Here is a 16,753-nt window from a genome sequence, read left to right as displayed (position 1 = left end):
CAAGAAAAAGTTCTTTAGACGCATCAACCATATCTCAAGGAATTCATGAACTGCATATGAAGCAGACAGCAAAGAATGAGGAAATCAGATGAGTGAAAGCACAGTATCAGAGGCCGCATATCACTCGCGATAGAGAGAACTCGGGGTAAAACATCACACAGGAACCACACCCACCTAATTCCGAAGTAAGGCAGCCAGAGTCTTCGCCCACGGAGTCTGATGTCGAAAATGGCAAGGGATAGCCATTGAGCTCTTCCGCCTCCGTCAATGGTAACCTTAGTATTGCCGACTCGCAATACAGTAGGGGGTATTGGTCGTCCTCCGCCATTGTCTTCAAGCGCGACCGCAGAACGCGAACAAATGCAGTAAACGAGTGCTCGCTAGTTGTACCGCTGTCACGACTGACAAGTGCAATTTCTGGGCACACCGTCGCGCCAGAAACGCCAAAGAATCCGATGCCAGGTGCCCGGGAGGAAATAAACTTTCCAGAGACGCTCTTACCGACAACTGGCCCCGCGCGACACATGGCAACTGGCGGACTGACCGGGCACAGTTGGAGAGGATTAGTGGGGGAAATATGGCGGACCCGCGGGAAGGGTCAAGTCACCGCACACCCAAATGCATCAACTGCAATGGTGCACACTGCGCTTACTTCAGGACTGCGCTTCAGGACTCCTAATCAATCTCCAAGTCATCCGTGGAGGATATGGAGGACACCGTAAGCCTTCCGCCATCCTCGTGACCAACGATCCCCGCTTCTCTGGCTGTCGCGGTAGCACAGGAAAACCTATCACTACGCTCGACAAGGATGCATGATATACTGCTTACAGAATGGTACGTTTTCGAATCTGCTCCGCTTCATAATTCACTTGCGACTGCAACCTGATTTATAATATGACCGTTCTATTACTAAAATGGAACTATACAGGCGCAAGACATAACTGTGACGATATCTGCGCACTACTAGAAGAACACCACTCACATTAGTCTTCACGAAACACTGTTGAACAACACTCGTGACAATATATTCAAACATTACACATATGTTCGAAAAGACGGCTTTTGCGGCGCTGCTGGTGGTGTGGCCATATCATCGCTAACTTGGACGTCATAATCATGGAGCTGAACTTCAAAACTGCTTTAGAAGCCGTCGAAGTGACGGTTTAACTCGTGTCTAACTACCGTAGTTTGTCTTTATCTGAGCCACTGTGGTGGCTCAGTGGTTATCGCGCTCAGCTGCTGATCCGAAAGATGCGAGTTCGAACCCGGTCGCGGCAGCCGAATTTCGATGGAGGCGAAATTGCCCGTGTACTGTGGGATGTACACGGGCTTATTCCTCCCCTCCCCCCCCCCCAAAAAAAAAAAACAAAAAAACCTTTGCACATTTTCCTGAACGTCCGTTTTCGGGCTCTCATTGGGCGAGATGTGATTTTTGACGTAGAACTGGAAACCTTTTTGCTGCGTGCTGCGTCAAGTAGTCCCCTACTTTGTACGTTCAGCGTTTCGCGGCTGCTTTATTTCACACAATTCCACGTTCTACGTGTTGGTAGTTATACGAGCACAACTCGTAGTGATTGTCTAGGTATCGTGGTCCTGCCGTGACCCCAACGTTGTCTTGCCATGCCGCCGGCGCGGCGACGACGGCGGTGCCATTCGCCTGCGGATGCGGTGGGCAGCAACCTCGTCGGGCGGCAAAGAGCCCCCCATTCATGTCTTTATCCCACCATGGGACACAGCGACGCCAGTGGGGATCATCCCTTTTTGGCTTGACAATTAGCGCCGACCAGCCGCCTTGAAGGAGGCATCTGAGGGCGGAACAAAGACACTTCCTAGAACTGAGTAATGAAGGCCCCTAATCCCGCTGGGGAAATGTCCGGACAGGTGCTTTGACCTTCGTGGACATGCCGTGGCGGGATATCTCAGCCGTCGGCTTGTTGCCCTTGGTATCCAAATGAATATTGCTCGCGTAAACGTTAACATGCAAATACTGAGTAATAGTACAACATCTGCACCGTTCACCATTTATTTTTCAACAACAAAGCGCACAAAATTTTTTGTGAATAAAAGAAACCAAAAATCGTTGTTTCTATTTATTTATGTTTTGATATACAAAATCTGTCACCCCTCTCTCCCCCTCCGCCCTTCCTAAATCCACTCTCTGGGACCGCCACTGGCTCCACAAACCATCCCTAACATCACTGGGAAACGAATCACTGTGAAAATGGAACATAAGTTTCTCTATTTACTTTTCGATGCAAAACTGACATTTAAGCCGCACATTAAAAAGCTGAGGCCCCCACGCAAAAGAAAAAGCAAAAAAGACATACTGAAAATTCTTTCCCACAAGACTTGTGGGGGGGGGGGGGGGGGGGGGGGGGGCAGATATAATTTACTTACTCCGGCTGCACCGGTCGGCTGTACCGGTCGCTAATCCGTACCAAGACGGACTATGGTTGCATTGTTTATAGTTTACCCCGGCCGTTTTTCTGTCAGTCGACGTCTATTTCTACGCTGGGAATCATTTGGCGTGCGAATTTGACCTTTCTGTAGAAATTGTTTCAATATAAAAAATACGTTCCACTCTCAATGAAAATGCCCCTACAATGCTAAGTATAATAACAATGTTGAACCTTCGGCAATGGTAAAAAGTGAGTTTCAGGAAATTCATGAAAAATACCGTGATTTTTTAGCTTTCTGCTCGGATGCCTCCAAAAGACGTGATTGCGTTACTGCAGCTGCTGTGCAGGAGGCTTCAAATGGTCATGCAACCCAAATGGAAGTGTGTACTATACTCATTTGTAGTAATACATAAGTAATAATATAATAAAATAAAAATAATAAAATAATCAACACAAACAAAAAAGCCGGTAATTTACAAAAACTCGAGGAGCCTTATGACATTAATTATTTCAAAGCAGTGATAAAACTTCAATTTGCGATACGTGGTTGCAGCGTTCACTTCTGCTGGGTTCGAAGCAATGTTGGTATGGCTGGGAACGAGTTTGCCGACTCCGTAGCAGGAAATGCAACTGTGATCGATACCTGCAAGATGAGAGTTCCTTGCCAGGACTATGAAGGGAAAATTCAACAAATGGTAATGTCTCTATGGCAGCTCGATTGGAACCGCAAAAAAAAGAACCGACTGCATTTGGTGAGACCAAATATAAGTTAATGGAAGGATTTCCATCGCAAAGACAGATTTTACGAAGTCATACATTGAAGACCACGAATCGGACACACGCATCTAACAAACAGCTACTTGCTTTTAAGAACACAAGAATATGAATTCGAGCACTGTAATGACCCGCTTTCAGTTGCTCAGATTCTTTTAACCTGTTCATTTCATGAAACTCATCGCCACGCGCATTTTTGAAAATTTTATGAATACTCTATGCCATTTAATCCTTCTCTGTTATTAGGGGATGACTCCATTGTGCAATCTGACGACGTCATGCGTTATTAAGGCGAAAACCTTTAATGTCTTATCGTTGTAAGCAGCAGTTGTCGACAGAAATGTCACGCTTTTCAGTTGGTCGAAAGGGTCGTGACGTCACAGTGCGCCAATTTCAAACGGGGCCAATTGTACTTTGGCTAGTAACCATGCAACAAATTGAAGGGATCATATAGTGATGCTTCAAGTAAGTGGAACTGAGCTTAGTTAATTCCTTAATTACCTAATTAGACTATTTGGATTGGAAAACGTTTGTCAGCATTGAGCCCTAGTGGGCATTATACTAGGTGGCTTCGAGCCCATGGCTCTTGGCGACCTTGTGAGCCCACTCAGTGGCCCGGACTTGCGTCAACGGGTCTGAGCTGGCCAGTATAGCCTCCCACCGCTCTAGAGAAGGGACTGGTAGTAGGTCCGCCGGTGGCGGCGCCTTTTTGCAGCTCCATAAAATGTGGTCATATCCGGCTATCTCGTCGCATTGTTTGCAAGTAGCGTTGTATTGTGTTGGATACATGTGTGCTAGTCTCGACGGGCTAAAGAAGGCTCGCGTCTGGAGCCGACGCCAAGTTACCTCCTGGCTTTTGTCGAGCTTTTTGTCTGGTGGCGGATAGATCCTCCTTTCCAGTTTAAACTGATTGGTGTATTCGTGAAATGATATGAATGTATCTCTCGTGAAATTTGGGGACTCAACCCGGCTCACTGCTCGGCTGACATAACCTCGAGCTATACTGTGAGTCAACTCGTTTCCCCTGTTCCCCGAGTGTGCCGGCACCCATATTAGTTCCACCTCTCTTTGGTCCCAGTCTTTATCTCTTAGGATTCGTTCTGCCTCCTGGGAGATCATACCCCGCGCAAAATTGTTGATAGCCACCTTGGAGTCGCTAATTATGGTGACTGCTTTGGTGCTGGCCATTGCCATGGCGATAGCCGCCTCCTCCGCTGTCCCTGAGTTTTTTGTTTTGACCGAACCGGCCGTTAATGTTTCACCCGAGTCGTTCACGGCCACGACCACAAAGGAGTCGCCTCCTTCGTATTCCGCCGCGTCTACATAGGTTGTGTATTCCGAGCCTTCGAGCTTGGCTTCAAGGGCCTTTGCTCTGGCTCTCCTCCTGCCTTCGTGAAAAGCAGGGTGCATGTTTTTTAGAAGTGGTTTAATATTGAGTAATTTTCTAACTTTGGTCTGTAATTTTGCCTGCGCGTTTCTTTCCGGAATTCTATCATGTAATCCTAGGTTTCTCAGGATCTTTCTCCCCGGGGGTGAGGCCGCAAGCCTCCTTAATTGCGCAAATATATGTGCCTCGCATAGTTCCGTGGTGGTGTTGTAGATCCCCAGCTTAAGAAGTCTCTCCGTAGGAGTGCAGTGGGGCAGCCCCAATGCTGCTTTATATGCCTGCCTTATGATCCCATCTATTTTGTTCTGTTCTGCCAGCCCTTGCTTGAGGTAGGGAACGGCGTAAACTATTCTGCTTATCACGAAAGCCTGAACCATTCGGCAGAGACCTTTCTCTTTGACTCCCCGTCTTTTTTTAGCTATTCTCCTTACGAGCCTGGTTGTCATGTTAATTGTGGACTTAAGCCTGTTTATTGTCTCTGTGTTCTTTCTATTGTCCTGTATTATAAGTCCTAGGACCCTGATTTTGTCAACTCTGGCTACCGGAGTCTCATGTACCAGTACGTGAATGTCTCCTGCGTTGGTATCGCGTTTGCTAGCCCCCCGGATCACCAGAAGTTCGGATTTGCTTGGCGAGCATTTTAGTCCTGCCCATTCCGCGTAATCCTGGACAATATCGATCGCGTGTTGGAGATTTTGTTCTATTTCCCCATCGTTTCCTGTATGCGTCCATATTGTTATGTCATCCGCATATAGCGTATGGTTTATACCTTCGACAGTCTTCAATAGCTGCGGTAGGTTCTTCAACGCCAGGTTGAATAAAAAAGGAGAGCACTGAGCCCTGCGGAGTTCCCTTGTCTCCCAGCTTAATAGTTTCTGACTGGATGTCTCCTAGATTTATTTCTGCGGTTCTGCCGGTTAGAAAGTCCCTTACGTAATCGTAGGTCCGCTTTCCAGGGGCAATCTCCGCCAGATTAGTTAGTATGACCTCGTGTTTGACGTTATCGAAGGCTTTATGTAGGTCTAGGCCCAGTATAGTTTTGGCGCCCCCTTTGTTGGGCGGGTCTATGATGTCTGCTTTGAGCTGGAGCATGACGTCCTGCGTGGACAACTTGCTCCTCCGAGATATGAGGTGTCCACCGAGATATGAGAGACAGATACATTTCCTTTCCTCAAAAACCAATTTACCGACGAGCGAAATGGGCGATGGGGTTCTATTGACTCCATGGCAGCGTTGCAAGACGCTGTCGCGTTCCACTCTTAGAGGCGAAGCTTAACATCTTAACCACACATCAGTGACCGTACTTTAGGTCAAAGAAGTGCACCCCCCCCCCCCTGAATTTTGACGGGTGTCCACCGAGATATGTGAGACAGTTACGGCCTCATTTCCTTTCCTCAAATACAATTTTCTTTTTCTTCATTACCGGCCATCTTTGTTTTTCTTTCACTCCCACTTCCTCCCTTCCTCTACGGTGGGTTCAGGTGTCCACCGAGATGACAGAGAATGACTGCGCCATTTCCTTTCCTCAAAAACCGTTGCATTCATCGCGCGGAACGGGTGGTGGTGTTCCGTGGACTCCCGGCAGCGCTACAACACGCTGTGGCGTTCCACTCCTAAAGGCGAAGCTTAACCGTCATTAATTAGCAGTTAATTAGTATTCAGGCATTAATCACTAATTAACCATTAATTAGTGATTTGTCATCGCTTAGTAATTAGCACTCAATTACATGTGAAGCCACCAGTGCCACAGAAGCAGTCAAAGTGGTCCGAAAAACGCTTTCGCCTCTACGCACTTTAGACAGTCAAAGTGCCCCCTGAATTTTGAAATAAGATCAAATTTAATGATCATACTTTTGTGAGCAGAACTTTTGAAAAGGGTACCCTGGCACTGACAAGAGGGCGCCGTAGCCAAGCACGGTGGGAGGGAACTCCTCGCTCTCTTGCAAGTGGCAAAACCCTGCCATTAACTTCCATTTAAATTTTGGTTTTTACTCACATCAGACCACTGCATTTATTTCATTCTACATTAGATTTATTTTATTCCAGTCGTTTACGCTGTATTTTTAGTCTAGGTTTTAATACCCGGCCTGTAATCATCCCGTCGGTCTACCTAATATAACACAAACTTGAATACCTCTCTGGTACTCTTTGACCTTAGTCGCCCTTGCGCCATTAAACTCAAAACTAACTACCTGACACAAGTTGTAAATTTATTGTTTTCAAACTACGCGAGATGATTAGAATTATGTGTTGTATGGCGCAGAAGTTTTGTGGTGGAAAAATAATGATCGTCTATACCTAATATCGTCACATTAAAAGGTAAAATATAAGAATGAGCTCTCTGGAGCTGATAAAACCACGCTATAAAACAAGGATGCCAGCAAAGAACAAGCACCGCCACCGCTTCAGGCAGCACTTCTAGTTGTGTTGTCCCTTAGTGCAGTTTTACCTTGTTGCTTTGCCACCAGTCCAAGCATTGTGGCACTAAGCCAGGACACCAACTGAACCCATTGAAGGATGCAGTATGCACATATATACAGGGTGTGTCACCTTATATTGTACACAATTTTTTAGTATAGGCTTTTTGGGTTACAAGAGCGATTTTGTTCCGCATAGCATTGTCAGAGGTGTTGTACATCAGAATACAGCTACGGCGTGCTAACTAGCAGGCTGGTTAACTAATGTTCGATAGTTAACTTTTTAACTATTACTATTAGGCCCTAGGCCTTAATTACTGAGAGTCGTGTAGTCCACCTTGAGTAATATTTATAGGAGTTTTTGGAATTTCTAAAAGGCGGATACCTTCCGCGCTGTGGCCCAACATACTTTGGCTATTTCGACGAGTTACGGGCACTGGAGACGTTGCTTTGCCTGCAAGCTTCTCGAAAGGACATGCATTTTGGCATGATGTAGCAAAGAGTTGTTGGGCCTCTGCGTTGAGGACAACCGCGTTCTCGAAATTCTAAAAACCGATATAGATATTACTTATTCTGGGCTACACGCCTCTGAGTAATTAGGGGTCTAATAGTTAAGATTAACTATTCAGTATTAGTTAAGCGGCCTGCTTGTTACCATGACTTAGCTGTATTCTGATGTGCTACACCGCTGACAATGCTATGAGAAAAAAGTACTCTTTTAACTAAAAGAGCCAATTTTTTTTTGTGTTTGTAACTCGTATGTGAAACATTCTGTATATATCTAGTGTTATGTAAATAGTTTCTCACCCCTCTTATATGCGTCTTGCCTGTCGTCACACAGCAACTATTGCTTCATTTCTATGACTAGCACGTGTTCCTAACATGAAAAACATTATGTACTCTGACTGCTAGATTGGTGCGGCCGAAACCTTTACGCTTTTTGAAAAGCATTCTTTTGATAGCCAACTTTTCGTTCTTCCTGATATGCACTTGCACGTAGCTCTCTGAGAAAGCATGCGATGAAATTCCTTGCAGCATAATCCGAAGTGCTCATGTTTTAACTTGCAACCTACTGTTCTGAACTGGATCTAAGTGATCCTAACCAGCTGTCAGTAGTCGGCCTATGCTAACTCTTACTCATCCTGCCTTTCTTTCTTTGGTATCTCAGGCCACCTGGTATTGTCGTTGGGCCTTCCCGTTTCTTACATTCATTAATGACCTTCCTTTCAGCGTTTCATTTAACTATTCATTGATTACTATGTGGCCTGCCATCCTACAATCAATACCAGCGTTCCAACCGTCCAGAAGAACCATCTGCTCTCTCGAGAATGACTTATTTGCCAGTATTAGTAGCACTGCACTTCCCAGCAGTGGCTAAGAATGTCTTAAGGTTTCTCTTGAAGTGTTTGACAAACAATTTGTCTTTATTATCACCCATATGGGGTCATTCGTAGATTCTGTTTTGTTACCGAAGCCGCTCAACCAACCAACTCAGAAAAGCTGCGGAAATCATTCTTTTGGTCGTCTAGTCAACTTCATCACCAAGTCAATGCTTTTTATTCATCGGCGCAATTGCAATTTCAGCATCCTGATTTTTCCAAGCTTCAAAAAAAAAACACAGTAATGATTGCTTGCACAAGCCATGGACGGCCCCAATATCTGTGATATGCAAGAAATTATTTTAAAATTTTGAACGGCAAATTGCTCAGTTACTCTGAATAGCTTAACTCTCCACACTTCTCTGTACGAAGAAGTTATCTTCGGATGTTCACAATGAATCGCTGAGCAGAAATCAATTTTGCCGAAACACTTAAGAATGTGATGCCACCACTTACGTGCGGGACAAGCAAAGTTTGCTGTTTTTAGCTCAAATTAAAAAATCGCTGAATAACCATACAGGTGTGGTTACGTTACTACTGACAGCTTTCATCAGACTGTGCAGCTATACTGACTCTGATCATTTTGGATAGCGATTCAAAGAGCTCCGAGGGCAGCAGCAGCAGCAATGACGAAACCTAAGTACCCTCTGAGACGCCTTACAGATGGATACTTGCAGTTTTACTAGCATGGGGGCGCTTTTGTGCTATTAAAACTAAAGCCCCTAAAAAAAACTAAAGTAGCGACAAGACGCCCTCCCTCTTCGCTCCTCCTCCCCCGCGCGCCGGGCGAACGACTTTTGTTTTCTTTGTGATTTCATGTGACTGCGGTGGCGACCTCTAGCCCGCTCCGAAGGAACTAACGCCCTTTTCATTTGGTTGCGCTGGATTCCCGTACTTGCCGAGTTCTTCTCTATGTCTCCGCATTAGCCGTGCGTTCCGCTGCATAAATACATCGGTGACTTAGGAGAAACATTTGCATGCTTCACTGAATCGTCTAAAGGCAAAAATGAGCACGCCTAGATGAATAGTTTTGGTATAGCCGCACGCGCACCGTGTCCGGTTGCGCCGGGCTATCGAGAGTGGGGCGTGCATTGAACGTGACCGTAAATCACGAGACCATAGAATTAATTGGCGGTGATATGTTTTGGTGAAGAGGAGTATGCAAACAGAACGACCGTCCCCGCCGGAACGCTGGACGTGCTACAACGGATGCACAGGTTTGACATTTGAAAAGACACCTGCAAGTGAATGCATTCTAAATGCCTGTAGTTCATTCGCTCTTCTAGTGGCTTTTGGTTTTGGTCTGCTGCAGTGTATCGCGGACCAGGTTAGACGCTTGAGGGAGTGCTCGAAATACGGTATGAAGGCCACGCTACGTCTGTACTTATCTGTGCCTCCCCTAATGCTCTCTCGCGTGCATGAACTGTAACAATATAGACTCCGGCATTACAATTTTCTTTGGAATAGCGACTTAGTAAGGAGAAAACCTACCTCGCAAATATCCTTCGCCCGCCAGCAATGGGATAATGAAGTTCTTCGTAAATATTTCATCGGCATCAGTCATTTAGTGAGAAGCAAAACCTACCTCGTTTTTTACACATCTGTCCGATAATCTTCCATATTCGTATAGTCGCTATTGGAGCACTGCACGGGCCTTAATTATTCACGCGTCCCGAGCCCGTCAACCTTTTTCGTTACCTGCCCCAGCCCGGCCCGATTTTTTCGATATAGGCCCGAACCCGGCCCGGCCCGCGAGGTAGGCATGGCCAGCTCAGGCCCGGAAACAGCCCGAGTACTAAATGCACATCGGTAAAGCACATCGGCACATCGGATAATGGGATCCTCACTGTGGGCAACGTTAACAAAAAAAAACGTTTTAGCATTAATAAAAGAGGTTATCACAGACTTTCTCGCATTCGTAGCCTCCTTCTAACTAGTTAGGCGTCAAGGGTAAGCGAGAATGCGGAAGTGATGTTACAAAGTATGACAGGAAACGCGCGACCCACTTACGATGGGCACTATCACGCATACTCAAAGCTACTGGTCATATTTCGAGAGTAAACGCAAGCCAGCGCGTGCTACCTGGTGTTTCCACCAGCGGTGCCTACGGTGCCTTGATGCATATCGGCGCGGTAATTCTCTTTTTGTCTTTTTCTATATATATATATATATATATATATATATATATATATATATATATATACACACACAACATACACGCACGCACGCGCGCGACTGCAGAATGTAACGCGTGCGCTTCACTATGTCAGAGCGCAGTTTCATCTGCGCTTATAGTACGCATGTATGTCTAACTGCGGCATGCGCTCAAATTTAAGAAACGTCACTCTACAGTTAGATGTGGGCCTCGCGTCAATTACACGTTTGCGTGCGTGCAATCACGATGCGCTCAACGCAAGCGCCCTCCCTCATGTCGAGCTTGCTGCGGCCATACGCTCGATCGCGAACAAACCACTGCACAGCGTAGCTTGAAAAAAAAAAGGAAAACTCAGCAGCTATTGAAAGCACGTCCCTTACGTTGCAAAGTATGGTCGATGGCGTTGCGTTAAAATTCGCCCCGCCAGTTCTGTGTAACCAAACCTTCCTCCGGCCCGCGTCGGTTTTCGAGGATGGGATCGCGAAGAACCGCTTTCCACCGTCGTGACGGTTCTTGCACCCGAAGGCCCAGCTGCTCGTCATGCCGCACAGATAGGCGGCTTGAAGTTAGGTGACTGACACACGTTCCGAGCAAAACAAAAGCCGCTGTTCTTCACAGCAAGCAAAAGCGCAGTGTCCGCAACTACGCCTGCCGAACCTACGGTGCGCGGTTGGAGCGGACAATATGGCGTCCGCGGCGGCGAAAAGCGCGGGTTCAAAGGGCTTTTGGGCGCGAAACCATCGACCAATGGGAAGAGGCGACGGGCGCAGGAGAGGGAGAGGCGGCGTTCTGCAAAGGTTGTCGCTACTTTAAAAATTTCCAGGGGCTTTAATTAAAACGGTGTGGCTGGCGAGGTTCCATCGCCTGCCCATTTCCCTTGTGCTGGTGCAGTGGTGGGGTGTGACACTTTCCTCACTCTTGGAAGCGAAGTGCGAGGAGGACAGTGGAACTGAAGGCAGCGGCACGGGAGAGAGAAGCTTACCACAACCGGTTTTCCCGATTGTTCGCGCCGTCGTCGACCGTCGCCGTCCGTCATGTACAAGCGAGTCGCTGCCGCTCTCGGACGAGGCGGGGCCAGTGACATCGCGTGTAGTGGGGCTCTGCCCGCGGTCTGAATCGGTGATCTCGTCTGTCCTGTGAATCGGCCTCTATTACGGTCGGCTGCCTATACGTTCTCGGAGAGTCTCTGCAAGCAGAGCACCGTTCTTCTAGGCCACGATCGTATTGTTGGCCACCAGACATACCTCGCCTTCCTGAAACAACGATGCACCCGTTCCCATGGAGACACGTGCAGTACATAGCAGTGCAGATTCGCCTGTGGCTGCCTCCACATCTGTCTGAGGGTATCCCGGGACCACCCGCAGAAAGCTGAGGTGGCGAAGGATGGCACCCGAACAAAGCATGAACAGAAACATGACGAATGCCCCCAACAGCGTAAGCCCATCCGAAACAGCCATTACGGTCAGTATGGCTAGCACCACGACCGGCTTAATTACTTCGCGACCTGTTTACTACGCCGCCTCCTACGACGGTGCGCGTCCGCGAAAATATCACGTGACTCTGCAGGAGGGACGGCGCGCCACTAAAGGTGGCGCCACAACTTACCCTCACTTCGGCATCGCCCACCGTACGATTATGTGCGCTTGGGCTGGTACTTAGCCTTGAAAGCCGACCTATAAACCGCGGCACTTTTTAAGCTCACATCGCAAATACGTTGTGTTTATATTCATAAGATGCTATAATCGGGCACAGCTTTCCGTATGCAGTGATAGCTACGAACGCTAGCTGCCAGCTAACACGCCTGCGTCTTCGGCTAGTGAGCGCGCGAGAGCAGCGCAGAAGCCGGCGTCTCGTGCTCGTAGCTTCCTGTGCCTAGCCACAAAAAGCTGTAACCGACTAGAGGCTGTTAACAATATTTTTTTCTCAGAGCAGCCGTTTCGTCTTTATAAACAAGCTCAAAGAGCATTTGTATTGGTGTGCGCGGCTCTGGTGCAAGACAATATAGCCGGTTGTGCTCTGGTGCTACTTGCGCGCTACAGCAGGGCCTTTTTGTGAGGCTCTGTGGTGTCGTTCGAGAAAACAGTGAATTCTTTGCAAGTGATGGCAGCACCAAGTCTTCAAACTTCTTTAGCGGCCTTAGCCCCCTCACATGGACAAGATCCACGCTTGATGCAGCAGCTTCCAGGCAGATGATGAACCCTACGAAGGCCAGAGTAGGGTACGACAGCCCTCCTTGGTCCATGCGTGCTATGATGACAGTAGTGGTGGACTGAGAGGCTTGGGCTCGCAAATTAATGAGGCAGCCCTCACATTGCATGCAATCTTGCATCGCTGTGACCATGAAGCCAGCAATCACTGCCAGCGTGCGGGCTCGAATGCTTCATTGAAGGGCACCTGAAAGAATGAAAGCAAATTGGAACTTAGTGACACTAGAAAATGCTATTGGAAGCATTTCATTCCTAAATCAACCTCTTGCAGGCTCAGTGCCCGAAAATTGGTAATATGCTCTTAATTCACGCAAACAGGTCATTTGGCAATGGATATAAGACTGAGCTGTTCAGGCGTCAGCACTCTTCGGAGGTCGCCGTTCAGCCACTGCTAAGTGCAGAATGAATGCTGTCCATTTCTCTTGGTCGAAGCCTCAGTTGTTGATCCCCTCATTCAGACACTGAAGGTCATTTTGGGCAGCACGTGAACTCGCTGTTCTGGATCAATATCTCTACTTTTCTTGCTTGAGGGACATTTCGTCCATCACCAGGGAGCCAAAGCGTGCCTGCAGATGTTAATATTCAAATGTGACAGAACCTTTTATAAATAAAGTTGATATATTTCACCTCCTTGTAGTGTAGTTTTGCCTCCATGTGTAGACGTTTCTTTGTAAGTGACCACACCTCTTCGCCGGTCCACTTCAAAGATGGCACACGGGGTCCACCCTGGCGCACCCCGCCTTCCCGAAGCAAACGAAGTACCGGTTACCGTTGAGACATGTGCTCGGGCGGTGCAGATACGCTTCTGGCTGCCTCCACACCAGCCTACGGGCCATCTTCGAGGGCCACACGCAGAAATCTGAGGTGGCGGATGACGGTCCCCCACCAAAGCATCGACAGAAAGAAGATTAACATCACCAACAGCGTAAATTCGCCCAAAACGGCCAGTATGGTCAGTACAGCTAGCAACAGCGTCCTGGACCACCCTCTTCTCTACCCGAAGCAGAACTCATCAATTTCTTCAAAGCTCGCACCCGTTGCCCAACTGGGCACACCCCGCTTTCGGCAAGCGAAAGAAACACCGGTTTCCGTTTAGACACGTATTCGTAGCGGAACAAATTAGCTTGTGGCAGCCTCTACGTCTAACGAAAGCATTAACAGAAACAAGATGCGCATCCCCAGCAACGTAAACGCGCACAAAAACGGTCAGGACGGTCAGAAGAGGTAGGACCAGCATCACTGGCCATTATCTCCTCTCCTCGAAGCAGGACTCGTCACTGTCTTCTGTTCCCCGCAGGGGCGTCTGATTCATGCAGACGTTGGTGAGTTGCGACGCCATGGGTACATGAGCATCCGCAGGGACATCCCCGCAAGGGGAACGATGGTGAGCACTGCGTCACCACGGACCCGAGCACCCGCGCTTAGCCGTGCGTGGCATCGCCGTGTCCGGGGAAAAGGGGATCCTGGTGGTTGAGCCAATGCCGAGCGTTTGGACCTTTAAGGCCCCTCGGCGGAGGCAACACACCAATGCTGACAATTTGAACTTTGCTGCACGTGTGGGTTATGACTGCCAAATTTTTACTGGAGAGCTCGTGCTTCGTTTTCACAGTATGTGAGACTTGCAGGCATGATCTCGGTTGTGTGATGAGTAGATAGGTGTCGCAAAGTGCTTATTGTAATACGAATTCTCTCCTCAAAACAAAATTTGTCATCCTAAATGAAAAGCATTCTTTTTGTTAGCGCTGACGTGCAGAAGGAAAACAGCTTCAAGTTCATCGCATCAATACACCTAGAATACGGTAGTACATACACGGTTTTGCACAAAACTTGGGCAACTGACCGCTTAAAGCTTTAAGGGCTAGAGCGTTACAAAAGCCTACAACGTCAAACTCCGCCACATACAGAGGTTTACACGAGCACAATGTCATGCACAGTGTTGCCTACATTGGGTGTGATAGTAGAGCTGGCTTAACAGCTCACGACGGTACATACAGAAATAAAGAGTTCACTGCGCGAAAGGGTTAGGACACCAGGGAGGCACATTCACGACACTTAGAAGCGCAGACTGACAAAGTTGTCAGTCTGCGCTTCTGTGTCGTGAATGTGTCTCTCTGGTGTCCTAACCCTTTCGCGCAGTTAACTCTTTATTTCAGAAATGAACCACTAGCCCGGCAAATCCTTTTGCAAAATATTTTTGGTAGACACACTACGAGTACTATTTTAAAAGCTTGCATAAATTCTTTCCCTAATAACACACCGCGAATGGTGTGTTATTTTAGCATGAATCTTAGGGAGAATTTTTCTTCGGTGCGACCGTCAACCTGGCATCCTTAAACCATCGCTCGAAATTAATGCCGACGGAGGAAGCGCGAAAACAAAAATGATTTTCTCTAACGCCATACATTCTATCAGTTTTATTTGCAGAGGTGGTGTGCTTTCCCGACTAGCACGACGGAAGTTGTGTTCTGGGCTCATTCGAAGACAACGACCAGCATGAAAAGGAGGTGAACACTACCAGCAATGAATCCTATCACCTGTATTCACTTATTGAACAGGACTCATTCGGGCGACAGACGCCAGTATTGAAAGGAGAATTGCTCAGCTTTGTACAAGCAGCCCACTGAAATGAGCTGCACATGCGTAAAACATCACAGCTGATTGTTCCAGGTCAAATATGAGTATGCCACTAGTTGTCAAGTGGCTCAAATAATTAAAAGATAATGCATTTGGAACCAATACAGCTAATAAATAAAACTGGGCATCTCACAGAATAGCACACATGATCCAAGTGATAAGCCCATGCAATGCAGCATTTTTCATGCCATTTCTGAAGAATTGTCTATCTTCCATTTATATAGAAATCATCACATTTAACTGCTTGGAGTGCCCAGCATATTTTTATCTCGTGCCCAATTTCATAATTACGCTAGATGCTAAACATCAAAAAGAAAAAACCTACGCGGGACTGCAAAACTTTGGAGACTATACTGGTTGCGACATTCTCACAAAAAGTGTAGAGATATCCTTTCATATTACTCACTGGGCATCAACTTAGGTAAAAGTTTATACATACCATATACCCTCTTGTAAGGTCCGCACTTTTTATATTACTTTTTTTTTAGCAATTACTCTAGAACAGGGGGTGAGGCTGCCCCTCCTGCGCCTACGTTTCAACGAACTTTGCCGATGTTACGAGACACATGCACACTGAGACAGGAGGAGAGCCATTTAAATGCTCCAAGGGCCTTGCGGTGTTTGCAAAGTGCGAGGGTAAGAGATATATGCGGTGTCACTCAGGAGGACGACTGCATGAGTGTATCATGTGCCCTTTTACAACTGACGACTCTGCAACCTTAACTGCGCACGAGCATACACATGCTAACGAAAGGCCTTTCAGTGGCAGTACGTCTCCTTTTACACCTGCAGAGTGTCGATGTGTCACTGCACACGGTATTCTGCACACTGGCAAAAGCCCGTTCAATCGCGACACGTCTCCTTTTACACTTGCAGAGTCTGGAAGTGTCACTCCACATGATAGTATGCTCACTGGCGAAAGCTTCTTCAATCGCGACACTCCTACACCGGCAGAGCCTAGATGTCACTACACACGATAGTATGCACACTGGCGAAAGCCCCTTCAATCGCGACTTTTCTCCTTTTACATCTGCGGAGGCTGGAAGTGTCACTCCACATGATAGTATGCTCATTGAAGAAAGCGTCTTCAATCGCGACAGTTCTCCTTCTACACCTGCCGAGCATAGATGTCCCTCTACACACGATAGTATGCACACAGGCGAAAGCCCCTTCAATTGCGACACGTCTCCTTTTACATCTGCATAGTCTGGAAGTGTCACTGCACATGATAGTATGCTCATTGGCGAAAGCAACTTAATTGGAGACACCTGTCCTTCTACACATGGAGAATCTGGAAGTGTCACTACACACGATAGTATGCACACTGGCGAAAGCTTCTTCAATCGGGACACGTCTACTTCTACACCTGCAGAGCCTAGATGTCACTACACATTATAGTAG

General features: G+C 47.3%; 1 protein-coding gene across 1 annotated transcript in view; it reads left to right on the top strand.

Annotated features, from left to right (window-relative positions):
* Positions 1-13,630, top strand: part of LOC149336615 (uncharacterized) — a 71,009-nt gene extending 57,379 nt beyond the window's left edge. The window contains exon 2 of the mRNA XM_089554189.1: positions 13,516-13,630. Within this exon, the coding sequence (XP_089410315.1) occupies positions 13,516-13,630 (115 nt within the window). The remainder of the gene's footprint in view (positions 1-13,515) is intronic.
* The last annotated feature ends 3,123 nt before the right edge of the window (positions 13,631-16,753 follow it).

Source organism: Amblyomma mixtum, chromosome 7 (assembly GCF_055824585.1).
Source record: "Amblyomma mixtum isolate Tamu chromosome 7, ASM5582458v1, whole genome shotgun sequence".
Classification (NCBI taxonomy): domain Eukaryota; kingdom Metazoa; phylum Arthropoda; class Arachnida; order Ixodida; family Ixodidae; genus Amblyomma; species Amblyomma mixtum.
The sequence above is the reverse complement of the archived record's forward strand: the minus strand, read 5'-3'. Positions and strand labels throughout refer to the sequence as shown.